The following is a 20,681-nucleotide window of genomic DNA, read 5'->3' on the forward strand; positions in this document are numbered from 1 at the left end:
TTTTTTTTTTTTTTTTCAAGGGTATTGTGTAGACAGAATTGTCCCCCCCAAATGTCCACAAACTATGTCCTCAGAATCTGTGAATGTACTTTAGAAGGGAAAGGATTTTGCGGGTGTAATTAAGTATCTTGAGGTGGGGAGAGTAGCCTGAATTATCCAGGTGAGCTCTAAATGTAATCACAGTTCCTAAATGAGGGAAGTAGGAGATTTGAATGAAGCAGTGGGAAATAGGAACACGAAAGCAAGAGGTGGAGTGATCTGAGAAAATAGCCACAAGTCAGGGAACACAGACAACCTCTACATGCTGCAAAAGGCAAAGGATTCCGTCTGCCTTCTAAAGCCTCCAAAAGAAATAGTCTCATAGATCATTTTAGACTCCTAACTTCCAAACCATGCCATTGCTCTTGTTGTATGCCATCGAGTCAATTCCAATAAAACCCTCTAAGAAGATAGAGTAGAACTGTCCCCATAGGATTTCCTAGGCTTGAATCTATATGAGAACAGATCACCAAGTTTTACTCCATCAGATCCACTGGGGGAGTTTGAACCACCAGGTTTTTGGTTAGCAGCCAGTCAACCTAACAACCATTGTGCCACCAGGACTCCATTTTCAGACATAAAGACACATAATATATACTGTTCTAAGCCATGAAATAGATGGTAATTTGTAGCAATAAGAAACTAATACAGGTATCCTCCCTAGAGTCAGGTTCACTTGAATTCAAATTCTGGCCTACCACCTTGAAATGGAGATAATATCAAAACGTCTCGACTCATAGAGTGGCTGGAGGAATTAAATGAGATGGCCCAAATAGAACTTAGCTCAATGCCAGTCTGGCATACAATTAAACCAGTTGCCATCAAGTTGATTCTAATTATGGGAGCCCTGGGTGTGTCTGAGGATCCATAGGGTTTTCAGTGACTGATTTTCCAGAAGTAGATCATCAGGATTCCTCCTGGTGTGACACTGTAGGATTAGCAGTGGACTGAGAATCTCAAGTTGACTGTTGAAACCCACCAGGGTTTCTATGAGCCAGAACCAACTAGATGACACTTAAAAACATCAAGATCACCATGCATTTCTTCCTAGGTGCCTCTGGGTGGACTCAAACTTCCTACCTTTCACTTAGCAGCTGAGCACTTGTAACGATTTGCACCACCCAGGACTCTCACCTACAACTGGCTCTTGGTTAATGCTAACAATTACTAGTATCATCTCATATAATCACCACTGATACTCTATGAGCTTGGTACTATTAATCTCTCCAAGAGGAAACTTATGAGCTTTTTTTGAAAAACTTACTCATGGTTGCTGAGGCCAGAAGTGGAAAAACCAGGGTTCTCTGCCTTCGAGGTTCATGCGCTCACTGACACTGTTCTACAGTATTGGGGTTCTGAGAATGAGGCCTCCATTGAATGCCAACTACCCAGACTGGGGCACAAGGAACAAACAAACCACAGTGCTCCCTGAGCAGGCAAGAGCTGTCTGGGCTACAAATCAAATCAATGTGTGTTTATCAGGGAAGCAAAAACCATAGCTGCCATGGAGGGCAGCATCCAAGAGGTTAGCAGCCCTCTGACATCCCTGTGCCGGCCATCTCTGAGCAGCAAATCATGAAAGTCTGAATACTGTGTTTAGTCATCTTGGTTCTGGGATAATTGCTATTATCGTAAATGTTTTATAGCTCTCATTATGGCTCACATTTAAATATCAGTGTAGAAAGACATTAATAAGTCATCTCCCTGCCGGATATCGTTACTGCCCAAGCCCTGTATGTAACTGCCCTGTGTTCTCGTAGTCAGCTAAATTAGGGCTGGACTGTGAACTGCACCTGCTGATGAGTTGCTGGGTGTGGTATGAAGCAAGCCCTTTATCCACAAAGGTTTCCTATCTTTGCCTTTGAGGGATGAGGAGGATGCTCAGATTGCTAACCTATGGTCATTGAACAGCCTAAATTAGATTTTCCCAAGTTGGCATGTGAAACTCTGGGGTGGATAGAAAAGGAAATGAAGGCACCATTTCTGCCCTCCAGGCATTCCTGATCTGATACAGAGGAGTAGAGGCATAGTCTTTTTCCCCAAGAAACTCCCTGCAAAGGCAGGAGAGCCTAGTCTAATGACAGTGACAGGTTCTTGTGCTGTGTTTAAGGAGATATTCTGAAGGCACCCAGGGTCAAGGAGGATAGGATGGATAACTCCACCCAAAGTGAAACAGCTATAAGTAGGTTCAACTTCATAAAATGCCAGGTGTCTGCTTATGCACATTAGTAAAATTACCCAACAGGCAGAGCCAAGCAACCTAAGTTTGGTCTGTTCATTTTTCTCTGTCATACTAAATGCCTAAAATCATAGATGACACATAATGTTGTTGTTGTTAAGTGCCTTTTTAGTTGATTCCAACCCATAGCAACCCTGTATAAGGCTTCCAAGGAGCGGCTGATGAGGTTTGAACCACCGACCTTGTGGTCTAGTATTCATCCTGCAGTGTCATGCCAGGACACCCAATAGATGCACAAGAAATATGGGGAAGAGGGAGATAAAAGAGTTGGTGCTGGCTTCAAATTCCAGAGCTGACCACAGTTATTTTCTCTCTGTGTGTCTCAGCATCCTCATCTTTAATGGTACACCCAAACCATTGCCATCAACTCAGAATTCATGACAAAGTAGACAGAGTAGAACTACTCCATAGGGTTTTCTTGGCTGTCACCTTTATGGAAGCAGATCGCTAAGTCTTCCTTTTGTGGTGCCACTAGACAGGCTCAAACCGCCAGCCTTTGGGTTAGGAGTTGATTGCAAACTGCTTGCACCACTCATCTATAATAGCTGGAAATTAGTGGTGCAAACAGTTAGGCACTCAACAGCAGCTAACCACTATTATCACCTTGTCGAGTGTGGGCTAATATGCAAAATGGTACACATCTGTTTCCTCTCCAAAATGAGGACATCCCTAACTGGCACTGCAGGTGTGTGGGCTGGAGATCATAGAGTGAGGTACCAGCACACTGGGGGATTTCGGAAAGTGGTATTTTGACTCTGGATGGATAAGGAGGGACTGAGAGGACAGCCAGACCCACCTGTCTCTAGCTGCCCCATTGATTGGCCCTTGGTTGTTGATTTACGACCCTTCTAAGCAAGTCCTATTGGCCTCCTGGTGTGGCACTGTAGGATCAGCACTGGACTACTAATCACAAGGGTGTCAGTTCACACCCACTAGCTGCTTCTCAAACCCTATACAGCAGGGGTGGGGAACGTTCATTCCCACGGGCCACATGGTAAGTACCATCGTGTCAGTCCCGACCCAGTGTAATGTTCTGAAGAGAAGCTGGTAAGCTTGAACCAGTGATCTTGCACTTCAAACGGCTTTGCAGTCTGGTGCATGAACCCACAGCACCATACCAGGACTCCAAGTATAAGGGACCAGAAAGCCTCATCTTTCATTCACAGCCCCTCTGGTATATTTGAACGGCTGACTTTAAGATTAGCAGCCCGGCTCACAACCACTACACTACCAGAGCTTCTCACAGGCCACATAAGACCCTTGAAATAATTTGTCTGGCCCTGCCAAGGCAACTGCAATTCCAGCCATCACATTAGGAGTGAGTTAATTAAATGTTTGACCAAATATAGCAGGCTAATTTTTAAACTGATAATTTTGTATGGCCTGCGAATGCTATTAGAAATTTTGGCAGAGAAAAGACCCTGCTATGTAGGGTCACTGTGAGTCAGAACCAACTTGACAGGACTTAAGAACAAAGCAGTCGTAACGGGGAGTGCAATGACTCTGTAGGATGAGCACTGGAGTGCCAACCACAAGGAAGTAGTTTGAGCCCATCATCCACTCCACAGAACCAAAATGAGGCTTTCTGATCCCGCAAAGATTTATACAGGGTTGCTATGGGTCAGCTGGGACGCAACAGCATTTGATAGCAACAATAACAATTGTCTCCCCCATTGTCTTCTACAAGTGATATGGAGTCCCCCTGCTCCACCACACTGCTCCTCTGGTGACCTTTACTCCCGTCTATCTCTCTCTGCAGTACCCTCAACAACAACAACATCAGCCGCATCCTGGTCACCAGCTTCAACCACATGCCGAAGATTCGAACCCTGTAAGTAAAAGCCCTTGTATCTTCCTCCTCCCATCTCCCCAGCCCAATGTGCAGCTCTCTAAGCTGTTCATCAAACCTACCATGCTAGGAATTGATTCTACATTCAAATGCCTCCTCCTTCTGCTGTTAGCTAAAGGGTGTGTTGGTGAGCAAGGAGGGATGGGGAAGGTCTCGTGGTCCATCCATGATTCTTACCGCCTTTATGCATGTGTTAGACCATCACCGCTCTTCACCTTGGCACTGAGGAAATTCCTCATATACTGTTTCAGGCATTCTCCATCTAGATGGAAAAATGTATTTTTTACATGATCACAGAATATAGCTATGACTTATGAATCACCATTGACTTAGCAATTTCATGTTGTTGGTAGGTCAATATTAACATTGTTTTCCTCTCTGGGAATGGCAGAAGAGGGGATGTCTTAGTCTCTCCTTCTCTCCATCCTGTCTAGTCCCAGTCAACATACACACAGACCATACCACGTCACCACCCCACCCCACCCCCAGCTCTCTGGATGGTATTCTAACATTAGGATGCAACAACTTGGCTCTTTTTTTTTTCCATGAGTGAATCAGATGGGGCCAGGCTTTACAGGATGTGTATTCTGGAAGCATTTCTCCCAGAGTTCTCAATACCTAGAGCACTTCTCATGCCTTATTACCTGGGGCATTACCCTCCATCCTCAGCCTGTGACCCATTTTGAGTTTCTCTGTAAATGGACTTTGAGGGCTTTTACAAAGTGGCTCCCACTTGCAGCATTTCTTCTGTGGGTGGACTCTTGGTGGCATTTTCACACAGTTGTAGGGAGACTCAGTTCTCAAGAGCTTTCAGTCAAGACAAAGGGCCCCAAGTGGTGAGTCCCTGCTGAGCACCTTTAGTATGTCTGCGACCCCAGCCAACTTAATTCCTAATGACCTCTGTTCCTCCTGTGAAAGTTGGTGAGGATCAGAGGAGATTAAATAGACAAAATACCTGGTAAGGAGTACACAAGAAATGAGACTATTATATTTCTTTTTACCACATCATCCAGAAATATGGAGTCGTAGTGTGGTGCTGAAGGATAAGCACTGGACTGCTAACTGCAAGGTCAGTGGTTCGACCTTGCAGTTAGCAGTCCAGTTGCTCCTTGGAAATCTTATACTGGGTCTCTATGAGTCAGAATCAATTCAGTGACACTTAACAACAAAACAATCCAGAAATCTGCATGGAATATGTCAAGCAACCAGCTTATTAATGGCCCCCAACAAATATGAAATCCAATATTTGAATCCTTAGAGTAGTGATTACCGAAATGGTGCCTGAAACTATAGCAAATGTTCAGGCCCCACCCCTGACCCATTGTATCAGAACCTCAAGGGGTCTTGTCCACAGTGTGTTTTCATTGGCACTCCAGGTGGTTCGGATGTTCATGCAGTTCAGAGCCCTGGCATTGAGTCACAGTTCACCAAACCAGTTCCCCTCATGTTGGCTGTGACTCATGGTACCCATGTGTGTTAGAACAGAACTGTACTCCATGAGGTTTTTAGTGACTGGTTTTTCTGATCACCAGGCCTTTCTTCCGAGGCACTTCTGGGTGGATTTGAACCACCAACCTTTCATTTAGTAGCTCAGTGCTTACTTGTTTCCTCCACCCATGGACTCTTTTGATTTCCAGTTGAGAATGAAGGAAAGCCCAGTGAAGCAGTTTATGAGAAAACACTCTCATGCACCCTCAGAAAGACGCAGAGTTTGGAGTCAAGCAGAACTGAGTTTCAGTGTGAGCCGTACCACTGATTGGCAATTGAAACATGCAAGTTATGTATCCAGTGATTTCATGCTTACCTCAAAGTTGTGTTGAGTAGGAAGTGCACGAACATGTAAAGCACCTGGGATACATTCAATAAATAATCACTAGTATAAAGATTTGTAACAATCCTAGCCCAACTTCCAGCTTTGTTTCCCAACATTTTCCTTTGGTCCTTCATGTTCATATTCATAATTCTGCCAAGAAAATCTGCCATTTGCCTTCCCCCTTAACCTGGGATGGTAGAGTAATGAGACTTTGAAGTAAACACATTTGATCTTCAAAGACCACAGATCAGCTAGAGGGGAGTGTGGCCCAGGGCTCCTGGGAAAGATGCTGAAAGTGGGTTTCATGGTGCTAGGACTCCATCACCTTAGGCAGTTAGGCAGGTGGGCTGAACCCAAGAAAATTGACTCAGGGCAGAAATCAACAGTCCAACTCTTGGGGGGCCTCTCCACCATGATTTAGTAAAGAAAAGAACAGAACACAGTTTCTACTGAGTCAGTTCTGACTCATGGCGTCCTCATGTTTGTCAGAGTAGAACTGTGTTCCATAGTGTTTTCAACAACTGACTTTTCAGAAGTTGTTCACTAGGACTTTCTTTTAAAGTTCATCTGGGTGAACGTGAACCTCCAACCTTTAGATCAGCAGATGTATGTTGTTGTTAGGTACCATTAAGTCATCATCGCTAACTCATAGTCACTCCATGTACAACAGAACAAAATAATACCCAATCTGTGTCATCTTCACAATCATTACTTTATTGACCCTCTACTTTACCAAGCATGATGTCCTTCTCCAGGGACTGTTCCCTTCCAACAACATGCCCAAAAAATGTACTTCTCACTTTTGTTATTTTCTGTTTAGGAGCAGGAATAGCAGAAACTGGGGCTGGTTCCATGTACGTGAGGGAGGGGGCAAGGCTTGGGTCTTGGGTGCGTTTTTTGGAGTGTATCAAAGAGGGGGAAGAAGGCAGAAAGATTTTGCTCTCCTGATTCTGTTACCATTCTTCACTATGGTCCTGAACACTCATCTGAAGAGCTCAAATCAATCAATCAATCTCATATGTTCTCTTTGCTCCCTGCCTGCTGCCATTTTCTCTTTAGTTTAATTTCCGAGATGGCTCTGTATAGAACTCCCTGGAGACTGGAGCTGACTAATCCCCCTTCACTGTAATTAAAGCAGGGGGGGGGGAGGGGGAAGCTGGTGGTGGTGGAGAAGGGGAGAAGAGGAGAGGGGAAGGAAGTCATAAATGGGATTTCTAAAGGAAAGCTTTTATATTGAATTCAGAAAGCCACATTTTATAGAAAATGAACACTGACCCTCTCTAAAAGGATTTGCTGGAAATTTAATTTAGTGTCTGTGGCTAAAAGGCACCTTTTATAAATTGGCATTTGTATTCATTCACCTTATGTTCTGTAAAGGTGGTTTCATCAACATGGAGTATGGTGTTTCCATCAGCAAAAGATTGCAGAACAACACGCAGGAACCAACTGGTCATCTTAATGCTTTGATGTCTCAATAAGAGTGATGGCCCGGTGACTCAAAAGATTAGATAGCAACCGTAGTGGGCAGTGAGTTTATGCTAATGAGGGAGAAACAACCTCAGACAAGGAGAGCAAGAATGATTTGCACAACTTGAAGAATTGAGGAATGTATTCAGTGTCACTAAGTTGTACATGGTTGTGTTTTGTGTAGATTCTTATCAGCAACAATAACAAAATACATAAAATTTAGGAGGGGGCAGTAAAAATAACCAAAAAAAATTATTAGAGCCTTCTATAGGCAGGATTACAGGTAGGGGAGAAACTGGAGTCTGGAGCTAGATGCATACTCTCCTCTTAGTCATGGTCATAGTAAGCATTTGTGCAGTGGTTCATTATGTGCCAAACCTGTGCTCAGTACTTCCTGTGAGCCATTTCAATCCTCACAACAGCCTTAGGACGGGGGCACCTTGAATATCTTGAATATTCCCATTTTGTAAGTGATAATACCAAGGCCCAGAATTAAATAACTTCCCACAGTCAAATTCGGAAAGATCAAAGTCATTGATTAAATCAAACCTAACCAGTTGCCATCAAGTTGATTCCAACTCCTGGCAAGCCCGTGTGTGTCAGAGTGGAACTGTGCTTCATCAGGTTTTCAGAGGCAGGATTTTTTAGAAGCAGATCCACTGGCCTTTCTTCTGAGGTACCTTTGGCCGGACTCAAATTACCAGTGTTTTGATTGGTAGCTGAGCGTGTTAAGCATCACATCATCCAGAGCCAGTGTCTGACCTGAACAATTTGACTTCAGAGACTGAGCTAGACCACCATCCAGGAGGAACAATAGCAGGAGAGTGGGTGCTAGGGGAGCAAAGGAAGGGGACATTAGAGTTTCCACACAGCCCAAGGTGCAGTATAGACCCTTTCCCCATATCATTGCCATCACAGCTCATCAATGTGATTTAAAGTAATTAAAACCATTTCCCTTCTCACTCAACTGAAGTGCCCACATTCACATACCATAATCATCAGGATTATTTTTATTATTAGTTTTTGGGGTGATGTGATCTCCCAACGTGATCTCCCAAACATAATATGAAAGGTGGATTGGAAAAGTCCCCCAGCCTGGCTCTTCTGGCATTTCTTAATAGTAAATTTCCACCCTGGGGGTTCCATCGCCCTGAACCTTTGACAAAAGCTTTTTCATGTGCCTTCCAAGTCAATGATGTTGTTGTTGTTGAGTGCCATCGAGGCAGCTCCAACTCTTAGCAACCCTGTATAGGATTTCCAAGGAGCGGCTGGTGAATTTGAACCGCTGACCTTGCGGTTCAAACCAACCTTTCAATCAAGTGCTTATCCTACAGTGCTGCACCAGGACTCCAAGTCAATGTTGGTCATTTCTTTTCTGTGGATGCTTTTGGGAGGGGAGGAGCTCCTACAAAGACAAACAAAGGGATAGGAAGCATCCTTATCAGGGATAAGAAGAGAGTGATCTTAGAACTAGCTGCAGAGATTGAGAACCAACCTAATAGAATCTTCCAAAACGGAAGCCTCTGACATTTTGATTATCCCAGAATTAATCAGCTCAGTAAAGATCTGACTTACCTAAAGCCCATTTTTGTTGCCCTGTTGATCTCTTACCCTTGATTGGAACTGACGGGAATTTGTTCGCATTGATCTGTTTCATCGGTCCACCTCGGTGTCTTATACCGAATCCCTGTGGCCTTGCTGTCAAAGAGGACAACTAACTGCCTTTCCGAATAAAATCCAAACTCATTAAAAGGCTCCAATTCTGATACTCAAAAGAACGTCTGTACCCCAGCATCAATGTACCTCTACAGTCTGCCCTGTGCTCCATCCTGTCACCAAGGTCAAGTGATGGCAGCAGTTTCCCTAGGCAACCTTTATACTTGTTAAGCTATTTGGCCCTGGAATTCTCTTCCTCTGGGGCAGCTTACTGATGGGCCAAACCAAAGCCAAAACCACTGTGACCCTGTAGGACAGTTGTTGCTGTTGTTAAGTGCTGTTGAGTCAGTTCTGACTTACAGCAACCCTGAATAGGGCTTCCAAGGAATAGCTGGTGAGTTTGCACTGCCAGCCTTGCGGATAGCAGTCCAGTGATTATCCTACAACATCACACCGGGATGTTGTTGTTTTAAGGTGCTGTGGAGTTGGCTCCGACTCATAGAGACTCTATATACAACAGAAGGAACACTGCCCAGTCCTACTCCATCCTCACAGTTGTTATGTCTGAACCCATTGCTGCAGCCATTGTGTCAGTCCATCTTGTTGGGGCTCTTCCTTTTTCAATGACCCTCTGCTTTTCCAAGCCCCATAGTGTTTCCAATCTTTATGGAAGCTGACTGCCACATCTTTCTTCTACAGAGTGGCTAGTGGGTTTGAACCACTGACCTTTTGGTTATCAGCTGAGTCTTTTAACCACCACATCGCCAGGTCTCCTTCACTGATGGGCCAAGAGACGGATGCTTTTTGTTCATGCTGAAATTTCCCATGAATGCATAATGTGGAAAGAGAGTCCCTTCCTCCTCATCACTCTTTTTAGGATGTATTAACCAGCACTGAACTGCTAACCACAAAGTCAGTAGTTCAAACCCACCAACCACTCTGTGGGAGAAAGATGAGGCTTTCTGCTCCTGTAAAGACGTACAGCCTCAGAACCCTATACAGGGTCGCTATGAGTTGAAACCAACTTGATATCAGTGGTGGGAGCCAGCTAAAAGGAGTCCCTGGGTGATAGAAATAATGAACACACTCGACTGATCACCAAAAGGTTGGAGGTTCGAGTTTGTCCACAGATACCTCAGAGGAAAGCCCTGGCAGTCTCCTTTCAAACACGTGGCCATTGAAAACCTTACAGAATGGAGTTCTGCTTGGGCACAAGTGGTCATCAGGAGCTGCAATCAATTTATCAGTAATTACTTAATTGGTGGTGGTGGTGTGCCATGCTGTTGACCCTGTACAGGGTTTCTGAGGCTGTAAATCTTTACGGGAGCAGAAAGCCTCATCTTTCTCCCACAAAACCACTGGTAGTTTCGAACTGCTGACCTTGAGGTTAGCAAGCCCAGCTCGTAACCACTATGCTACAAGAGCTCCTAGTTAATTGGTACCAAGCTAAAAATCTACCACCAGGCCGCTTCTGTTCTTGGCACAAAGTGGTCATACTTATTAAATAAATAGAGCCTAGAGGTCTTGCTTTCCCTCTTAGAACTTGTTACTATGTTAAGATTTTATTCTTTCCTCCCCCTCTCTCCTCTCTGCCCTCCCCCAGCTCCACCTCTTTCTGGAGTGCCAGGCTAAAAAGAAGCCTTCTTGCCTCAGCAGTGCTGGGGCAAGTGAGCTGAGAAGGTAAAAGCACGTGCTAGAGTCGTATAGCATCTCAGTCCTCGGATCTTCTCAAGGGTCCATGAAAATGTGTCCACCCTTAAACTTGGCTCTGAAATGCAAAATGAAAATTAATTTTAAAACACAATCATAAAATATTTTCCAGCAAGGAAAACAAAACAACCCTACATTTTACATAGGATGCAGGTTCCTAGAGTATGTCTGATATGAAAGGGGGGTGTGGGGCTTCCTGGAGTGAGAACACCTGAAGCAGACAAGACACCCAGTGTCCCTGGTGGGCCCGAATTTGCATCCACACAGCTTCAGACAGGCTCTGCTGGCACGCAACACAAGTGAGCTGCACTTGGCCTGTGTTTAGCTGTGTTGACCTTATATGCTAAGTGGAGTGCGGTCAAGAGCCCTTCAGTGCTCTCCATTCCAGGGATGGAGGTAGCCTGAGCCACTCGTTCAGGCTGCCAATCAGTATTAACTGGCTTGACACTGATACTTGAAAATCCCAAGATACGCCTAGCTGATTAACGTGTCCAGGGCTGGGTGCTTGAAATTTGTATCCGAAACTTAAGTACATGATGAGTCGACATGACTAAGGAGTCCCTAGAAGGTGCGAATGGTTAGTGCACTTGGCTGCTAACCAAAAGGTTGAAGGTTCAAGCCCACCAGGAGCACCTCAGAAGAAAGGCTACTGAATCAGCTCCAAAAAACTCTATAGGTCACAGTTGACACACATAGGGTCATCAAGAATCAGAGGCAACTTAACAGCAACTATAATATATTTTTTATAAGACCAAACCTCACCTACTGCCACTACTAAAGACCTAGGGTTGTAGGGAATGGGAAGGTTGGAAACATTTTTAGAAATCTAATAGAGAGACCTTGTGGAATAACTGAGAAGTCCCTATTTATCCTTAGTTTACCTCCCACTTAGTGGAAAAGGACATTTAAGTCATTTAACCAGATGGGATTCCATTCAAAGTGTGGCATGCATCCCTTTATGAAAGTCAGACCTTATTCATTCAGGGTCAAAAAAAAAAAAAAAAATCAACTTAGAGCCACCACTCCTAAAGTGGGAAAACCAGAGTCCTGGAATTGTTTGGGAAGTCTATTGAGATGCATGTGAACCAGTCAGAATAGCAAATGTTCCAGGTGGAACTGACCTTGGAGAGGGAAAACACTATAGGGAGTATAGGTTGTGTGCCTACTCATTACTTACTATCTTGCTATCTGACAGTTCACTTCTGTGACAGTAGTAAAAATCTACTGTCCAGCTATTTTGTGCATAATGATGTATGCTTGGCAGCAATGAATGCTTAGGTGCAAGGTGCTGACTGTGGTGGTTAAGGTTACATGTCAAGTTGGCTGGGCCCTGATTTTCAGCGGTTTGGCTGTTATGTGATTTGGCAGTTATGCAATGATGTAATTGGGCAGTTATGCAGTGATGAAATTTGACAGTTGTGTAATGATATAGTATGGTAATTATCTAATGATATGTTCATTCTCCATTTTCCCATAACGTTGATTTACGGTTTATGACCTGGTGTTTAGATACTAACTATGTTGATAAGTGAGGAGTGGATGCATATTACAAGAGTCTGGTATGGACAATACCTTTTTTTAGATAGGAGACGAATGAGAAGGTGCATTCTCTAAAAAGTGCCTTTCTCTCTGTCACCTACTCAGCCTAGATTTTGTACAGAAGTAGTATTGGCCCACTAGCATCATAGGCAAGGAGCCGTGTTAGCATAGTGGATTACACGTTGGGCTGCTAGCTGCAAGGTTAGTAGTTCAAATCCAGCAGCTGTGTGGGAAAAAGATGAGGCTGTCTGCTCCCGCAAAGATGTACAACCTCAGAAGCCTTATACAGGGTCACTATGAGGTAGAACCGATCTGACAACACTTAACAACAACAGTTCATTAAAGGGGTATTTAGGGTGGCAATGGACAAGGGGAAGTAAAGAATTTAAGGTCTCATCACAGACTGAGGTATTGAGGTATGTTTCAAGCTATCCGTAACTCATGCTAGCTAAAGTCCTGACATTTGCAAAGGAGACACCCCTTTGTGAGTTTGGTTCAAGTCAGGATTGTTACTGTAATAACATCGTTCTCCCTCTCCTATGTGCTGAAAGACTTCTTTGGGTGGATCACATAGAAACCCTGGAGACATCCATTGGATGTGGTCTGCATGTGAAGATAACTGTAATTTGCAGAGTGGCAATAGAAGGGTTGGGGATTATACAGTAGTAAGTAAGCAGTGAGGAGGGAGATGCTTTCCTGAGCTCATGAGGATGACCACACTAGGGGAAGGGACATAGAGGTTCGGCCCACTCTGTATGGCCAATTCCAGACTCCTCATTCTAGTCTCTCTCTGCTCTCTCTCAGGCGCCTCCACTCCAATCACCTGTACTGTGACTGCCACCTGGCCTGGCTCTCTGATTGGCTACGACAACGGCGGACAATTGGCCAGTTCACGCTCTGCATGGCTCCTGTGCACCTGAGGGGTTTCAATGTGGCAGATGTGCAGAAGAAGGAGTATGTATGCCCAGGTGAGGCTGCCTCTCACCTTTCTGTCCCAGCCTGTGCTATGATCACCCCATGTGTGTCTTTAGCACAATCCCAACCCAGAGTGTGACCTCATACTCTAGAGTCATTTAAAGAACTCCGGAGTGATTCAGGGGGTTAGACGAAAGAAACTCATGTCATCTGATAAAGGAAATGCCTATGAAACTCATGAATCACTTCCTGTTAAGCCCCACCATCCACTGATGCTAAGAAACCTAACATTGTTGAGTTACATGTAATGTGGAAACCCGTATAATAGAAGCATTTTAGCATTTGCTAAATAAGTTCCAGTCATCTAATTGCTCACAGCAATTGGGAGACCCAATAATGCAGGCTTGGAGTTGGGGACTTGGCTGTAAAGCCTAGCTCTGCCCCTTACTAACTATGTGACTTTGGCAAGTTACCTCTTGTCTGCAAAATGGAAATAATAATAGTCCAAAACTCAAGGGACTGGTGGGAGGATTAAATGAAATAATGCATCTAAAGCATTTAGCATACTACACCGCTCTTGGTAAGCCCTAAATAAGTGGAGCTTAATTATTAGAGTTCAGTGGGCCCACAAAACGTGCTGAGCAAACACGTAAGTTTGATCTGTGGGTAATTGAAGTGTAATAGAAAATAGAAGCACAGCTTTTCTACATAGTACAGAAAACAGAACCACACAGACACACATAACTGAAGGCAACTCAGATCCCTAGGGATGGGAGCTGGCTGGGTTACCCTAGGTTAGCTGAGAAACTTCCCTAGGACCTAGCTTTGAAACTGCTCCCTGGATTTTGCTTGCTTTCTCAATTTCATTTTTCATGTGCATCCTTAGCTCCCACCAGGTCTTTTCTTGTCTGGTGGCCAAAAAGTAGAGTCAATGCCTTCATTTGTTAAGAAAAAAGCATTCAGAGGGACTATTAGAGGTAGTGGGGAAAGTGATGTGTCACGGGGTAGCTCAAACAGTTAAGCACTAGACTACTAACTGAAAGTTGGAAGTTGAAACCCAACTAGAGATTCCTCAGAACATGGGCCTGGAAATCTGTTTGCAAAGATTCACAGCCTTGAAAACCCTATGGAATATAGTTCTCCTCTGACACACCTGGAGTCAACAAGAGTCAGAATCCACTCAGACACAACTAGCAACCAAGAATGATGGTTGAACATATCTACAACTCTGAAAAAAAAATTTGCAGATAATAAGTTGAAAAGATAAACTTTCAGTTGAGGCATTCCTCAGCAGACTTGGAGGGGGAAGGCAGGAGGGACCAGAACATAGGGAGCTCCTATAGGGACCGGTACCTCCTCTCCATCTCTTCACTGCTGCCTCTTCATGGAGCTCAGCATGTACCAGCAGCCCACAGACTGCCGGGAGTGCAAGATCGTCTTCTGTTTTGAGACTACATTTGCAACATGCAAGAAAATTCCTTGAATTCAGCGTCAGCCAGCTCTCTGCTGACGTCTCCTGTCATGTGGTTAACTTCATCAAGTTATTTGTTATCCAGGAACATTTTAACAAATGCCTCTGAGCAATACCTCGATAACTTCCTAGACTCCCACTTAGAAATCACTTGCCATCAAACACATGGAATAAAACCGTTTATCACACAGGCACCAGATTCAAATATAGTGACAATAATTACAGTAATTATTAGGCAAAGGGTACAATATCGGCATAAGTGCCAGTGAAAGAAATAATTATAGAGTGCAGGAATCATCCAAGAGCTACTGAGAAAAACTAATTAGAGAGAATGTTAAAACACATCATTATAGGTGGGTGCCAAGTTCAATGCCGTATGCAAACATGAATGCCACTTCACCACAAAAGCGCCTTCCCATCCAAGGAGTGAAAAGACATCACCTATCCAACAACAGTCAGGATCCCAAACCCATGAGAATCCGGGCTGACCTTCCTGATTTCTCCAAATCTCCCTCCTTTGCAATGCCTCAGTCTTGCAGGAGGGCTAGTAGTTCCATAGGGCATTTTCATTATCTCTCCTGTTTACAGCAATTAACCTTAGCTTAGGATGGTCCTCAAAACTTCTTAATACAAAGCCAGGTGTCTCTTGAGGACATAAGAATTTAGGCCACAGACTCCCGGATATGAATAGGCATGCATATTCATGTCTCCACCCTCTCATCTGGGTCTGAATTTAGGGGAGTGAGAAATGGGGACTTTTGTGCACAACTGACTCTTTAAATGTATTATCAAGTTGTCAAAAAATTAAGAAATACCCATAGCCATCAAGTTGAGTCTAACACACAGAGACCCTATAGGACAGTCACACTACTCCATAGGGTTTCCAAGGCTGTATCTTTCCGAGAACAGACAGCCACATATTTCTCCTGAGGAGTGGATGGGGTGTTGGAACTGTCAACCTTTCAAATAGCAGCTGAGTACTGCACTGTTGTGCCACCAAGAATCCTTATCAAGCTGCTATGGGTGGAAAATTAGAATGTCCTGAGGGCTTACTTTCTGAAAAGATCAAGTCAGATATAATTAATGGTCAGGGAGTATCATTATAGAAGGCCCATAATGAATAGAACACCAGCTCCACTGGTGGGCTGCTGGAGGAACCCACCCTCCAAAAGCACTGCCTTTTTAGTCATGTTTAAGGGGACTATATGAGGTTGTGTAAGAGGGTGTTACACAGTGGTCAATCTCTGATTCCCTGAGAAAAGGAAGTCAAAAAAAGCCTCCTCTTTTTCCATCTCGATCATCCCACTCACACCTCCAGGCATATAGGCCCCATCCCATTGCCAAGAATCAAGCAAAGCACCTAAATAAACCCAGGAGGCTGCTTGGAAGGGACCTGATTGTGGTTGTTTTGGAGTCCCTGGGAGACACAATTGGGAAATCACTCAAGTACTGACAGAAATGTTGGCAGTTTGAACCCACCCAGAGGCATTTTGGAAGACAGGCTTGGTGATCTGCTTTTGAATGGGAACAGTCTGGAAAACTCTGTGGAATGCACTTCTATTCTATACACATGGGGTCACAGCAAGTCAGAGTCAACTTAATGATAACTGGTTAGATTTTTTTTTTTCTCTTTGTTTTTGTGGGTGATTGAAGCTGAAAAAAACTACGAAAGTGCCTCATTCAAGCTATTCCCCTAAACACCTCACAGAAAGGAGACTTCAGTCGAGAAAGGAGGAACTTCTGAAAAATAGAGGTCATCTGCTTCAGAGAAGCGAAGGATCGAGCCCCAGTTAAGCCATCCCTGTGTTTAACTTCATCAACAGCCATGTGTGTAGCTTCATCACCAGCCTTGTCAAGGCATCTAAGAAAACCTCACTGGGCCCTTAATGTATTGAGAAATTCTTCAAACACATGACTACAGAGAGGGCAAAGAGCTTTATCTCGCTTAGCCTGTGAGGGCCCTGCTTGCCCAAGTCCCTGATATCTCCTTTGAATTAAATCCAGCTGTCTGGAGCCCATTCTCTTTTCCCCAAAAACCCTGGATATGGATACCTTATCTGTCCAGCTAACCCAGAAATTTGCTAGCAGCACACTTAAGGCAAAATCCATCTCCTCTGTCAATTGTATTCTTCCAGTTGAAGGCATTGTTTTCTTCCTCTAGGGAAACAATTGAGACTTTTTCACAAGGGTTAAGAGAAAAAAAAGTCTGTATTTTCTATTAACATGTTTTTCTCTCTTATACAACTTGACCTTTTGCCTTCTTATTGTTCATGCTAAAAGAATAGCTTTGTAAACTTTTGTTGTTTCAAGAAGAAAGCAAAGGGTCCTAAGTATAGAAAAGTCTGTGGCACACGGTTCTGGGTCTTGCTGCCTGGGATAGATGTGAACTTTATGAGAGTTGGTGATGAGAACAGACAGGAAAAATTTCCACCTTAACCAGTTACTCACCACGTTATAGATATTGCAAGATTTTTTTTTTCTTCTTTTTACCCTCACCCTAAAGGACTTGTTTCTGGGTGGAAAGGCCTGTATTTCTCCTCCATGTGTTACTTTCCTGGACCCTTAATGGGAAAGAGTTTCTTTAGGCCACAATTTGCAATTTAAGGGTTGTTGGTTAAATATTTGACCTTTTGAACATCTACTAACCTCCAATAGTTGTTCATCCATTTCACGTCTGTCTGCTTTGTGAAGGGGAGATGTGTTTCCATAAAGATGAATCTTGTCTTCTTAGTGATAAGTACCTACATCTGATTTTTTTTTTTCAGGTGCCCCAGTTACTAGAACAGTGCTGGGCCTGATGGCCTCTCAATAAACACTTCCTCATTTATTATTAAAATGAAATAGGTTTATCTCCCTGGAAACCAGAAACTTTCCCCATACTACATCTTCCTTTTTTTTTAATTTGGGACTAGTTACTAAGTATGAAGATAATTAAGGTAAGCCATGACTAGCAGCCCATCTCCTTAGGAGGTTTTAATTAAAATACCATAATTGGACATTGCAGGAATGAGATTATTAGGTTTATTTAGCCATTCCCAAAATGATCATGCCTCTGGTATTTAAATCATGTTCATTTATATTCTCATCATAATTGTTCAAGTCCCATTGTCATTGCAGTCTGTTGTTGGCTTTTGAAAGGCCAGAGGCCAACAGGGATGCTTAATTTGAATACTGGAATTAATTTATTTTTATGCTCATGAGGCCATTGGAGTTTTCGACTCTGTGCACTTTAGTGGTTGAGGTTTTCTTTTGAAAGACAAAAAGAAATAAATGCAGCTCTAACAGTGTCCCAGTGCAGTTTCCATAGCCCATGCCTCAACCCCTGAGCCTGCTTTTCCTACCTCCTGAGATTTCCAGACTGGTGCTTTTCAGTTGTACAACAAGGAGAGACATTTGGGGGCATCTTTATGGCAGCCAAGATGTTGAGAAAAGCCCTGGATTAGATGTTAAAAGATTGTTTGTTTTTTTTTCACTAACTCTATGATCTTGGGAGTCCTGGTGTGGTGCTGTGGGTTAATGCGCTGGACTGCAAGGTCCACCAGCCACTCCTTGGAAACTGTATACAAGGTCGCTATGAGTTGAACTCCTCCCAACTCTGCAGCACTTAACAACAACATGATTGTAGGCAGCTGCCTTAAAATCTCTATTCTTCAGTTTTTTTCCAGCAGTATAATGAGAATAATAAATATAGATTTCAGATCATGGATTTTAAGAGAATCAAATGAGATCATATATACAGTGCACTTACTGTGGTGCCTGGCGCATAAACAACACTCAGTGTGTTAGCTGCTATTATGAAGATGAGAATTCTTCCTCAGGCCAACACTGTGTCCTTGGGCAAGTCCTTTCCTTTCCCTGGCCTTCTGTCTGTGTCCCCAACTCATCTAGGCAAACAAGTAAGGGCTTTTCACTTCCACTCCATCCATTACAATCATCCCATTTGGCTCACCTGGTGGGAAACAAAGATGGATGATATCTGGGGCAGGAGCCAGCACTCCTGGTCATTGCTCCATCTTCTCTTCTCTCTCAGAACTAGAGCGGAGCTTGTCCAAGTAGCAGAGACAGGTTAGCAACAAGCAATGTACCCATGCTATTGATCACAGGGATGTGCCCTAGAAGTCAAGCTGGCTAAGCATTCCTGATCGCTGAATGCCCCCCAAGTAGGAAGAACCCCTTAATGATCAATGAGGGAGCAAGAAAAGCCCAGCTGCTTTCATGCCCGGAGCTCTGCCCTCACTACAAAAGACCGCATCATCTATTCAGGGAGTCTTAGATGAAATCAGAATGCTGGGCACCTCACTTATCTCCTTATTTGGCAACTTTGATTCCAAATTGAGATTCCAGAGCTGAAGCGGTGGCAGTGTTTAAGAAAAGGGGTGATGGGCCCCCAGAAGGAGACAGGAACTTGGCCCACATCCCATTTCCCTCTTCTGGATGAGCACATCCTTCCACTTAAATGGAGCAGCAGTTTAGTACCCCTATGAAAGTTGCAAGAGCAGATAGCATGGGTACTTGAGTAAAAATGGAGTAAGAAGAGCAAGTCAACATGCACTCCTAAGTGGGTAATAGAACATTTGAGCAAGTTAATTGCAGGGGTGCTCCATGCCATCCCATCATTTTTCTCTCATTGAAGGCCACTTTATTTGCATGGAAGAGGAAGAGGTTGGACTCCACAGACAGACTCAAGAACATTGTGGATTCATGAGACCCCATGAGAGCCTGGTATATATAAGGATACAGGCAGGTGTGTTTTCAGATGGCTGCTTTTCATCAAAGATACTCTGACCTAAAAGCTCCATCCCCGAATCTCTTTGCTTCCTAACATATAGTCAGATCATTTGCTTTGTAGAAAGGTAGGTTACTTCTCTATTTTGTCCTCCTCAGAAAACTACTACCTCATGCTCCCTTCCAACCCCCACACGGACAGGAAAAGACTGGGAGGGATGGGCTTTCTGAGAGAGCTCAGTAGAGGGGCTAAAGCATCCTGACCTGTGTAGGCAGGATCACACTGCCAGAGAGACCTTCAGCAGCACTGTGGAGAAAGAAGTGAGCTTCAGGAATGAGATGCTTGTCCTGATCACACTCTGTTCCTGAGTGCTGCCAACAGTTAACACATTCAGTTGCCAGTTGAAAGGTTGGCAAGTCAAGTACCACCCAGAGGTATTCTAGAAGATAGGGTTGGTGATTGACTTCTGAAAATTCAGCCATAGAAAATCCTGTGGAGCGGAGTTCTACTCTGACACACATGGGATTGGAACTGACTCAGTGACAACCCTTCTATCCCACCATCCTGTAGCCTATCCTATATACAAGGGCTCAGGGCACGTAGGGCTCTGGGTCTAGCCCTCAGCGCCCTTCCAGGAGGGCCTCTAGAGCTTGATGAGACTCAGGTGTCACATCTGACAGTTTCATTCATTCATCCTCTCACTCACCCAACGTATGTTTAAAGAGTCTGTGTTTTGTGCCAGGCCATGTTTTAGTCACTGGAGATGAAACAGTAGATAAGACAGACAAGGTGGCTGCCCTTGTAGCGTAAGCATTCTAGTCTGTCTCTCCAGAGACAGACAGGGGACTTCAACAGCAGACAGAGGCCCGTAGGGAAATGGGCCTAGTTCATGAGGCATTGATTAGGAAGGAATGTTTCCTAGGAAAAAGGACCCATTTTAAACCTGAAATGTTTTGTTTAAACAAGAGGACAATGTCGTTGTCACCAAGCGTGAATGTCTGGCTGAGGCACCAACAGCAAGGGGTACTGAGAAGGCTATAATTACTTTGCTTCTCTCTGCGTAATTAAAGGTGTTGTTAGTGACCTGGTTCAGGCATCTTTTCTAAAGGCTTTTTTTTTTTTTTTTTTTTTTTTGCGATATGATTTATAAAATTTCATTCATGTGTAAACCATCCTGTGAGAGTCCCAGCTAGGTCCCAGAGAGATTTGAGGCTGCAACCAGAGTCTGGTTTATTATAGTTGTTGTTTTTAAGTGCT

The 20,681-nt window shown here is 43.9% G+C and overlaps 1 protein-coding gene across 1 annotated transcript in view; it reads left to right on the forward strand.

Annotated features, from left to right (window-relative positions):
* Window positions 1-20,681, forward strand: part of SLIT3 (slit homolog 3 (Drosophila)) — a 939,392-nt gene that overhangs the window by 737,659 nt on the left and 181,052 nt on the right. Inside the window, exons 7-8 of the mRNA XM_006864834.1 lie at window positions 4,038-4,109; window positions 13,117-13,280. Of these exons, the coding sequence (XP_006864896.1) occupies window positions 4,038-4,109; window positions 13,117-13,280 (236 nt within the window). The remainder of the gene's footprint in view (window positions 1-4,037; window positions 4,110-13,116; window positions 13,281-20,681) is intronic.

The sequence above is a fragment of the Chrysochloris asiatica genome, unplaced genomic scaffold (genome assembly GCF_000296735.1).
Source record: "Chrysochloris asiatica unplaced genomic scaffold, ChrAsi1.0 scaffold00071, whole genome shotgun sequence".
In the NCBI taxonomy this organism is placed as follows: Eukaryota; Metazoa; Chordata; class Mammalia; order Afrosoricida; family Chrysochloridae; genus Chrysochloris; species Chrysochloris asiatica.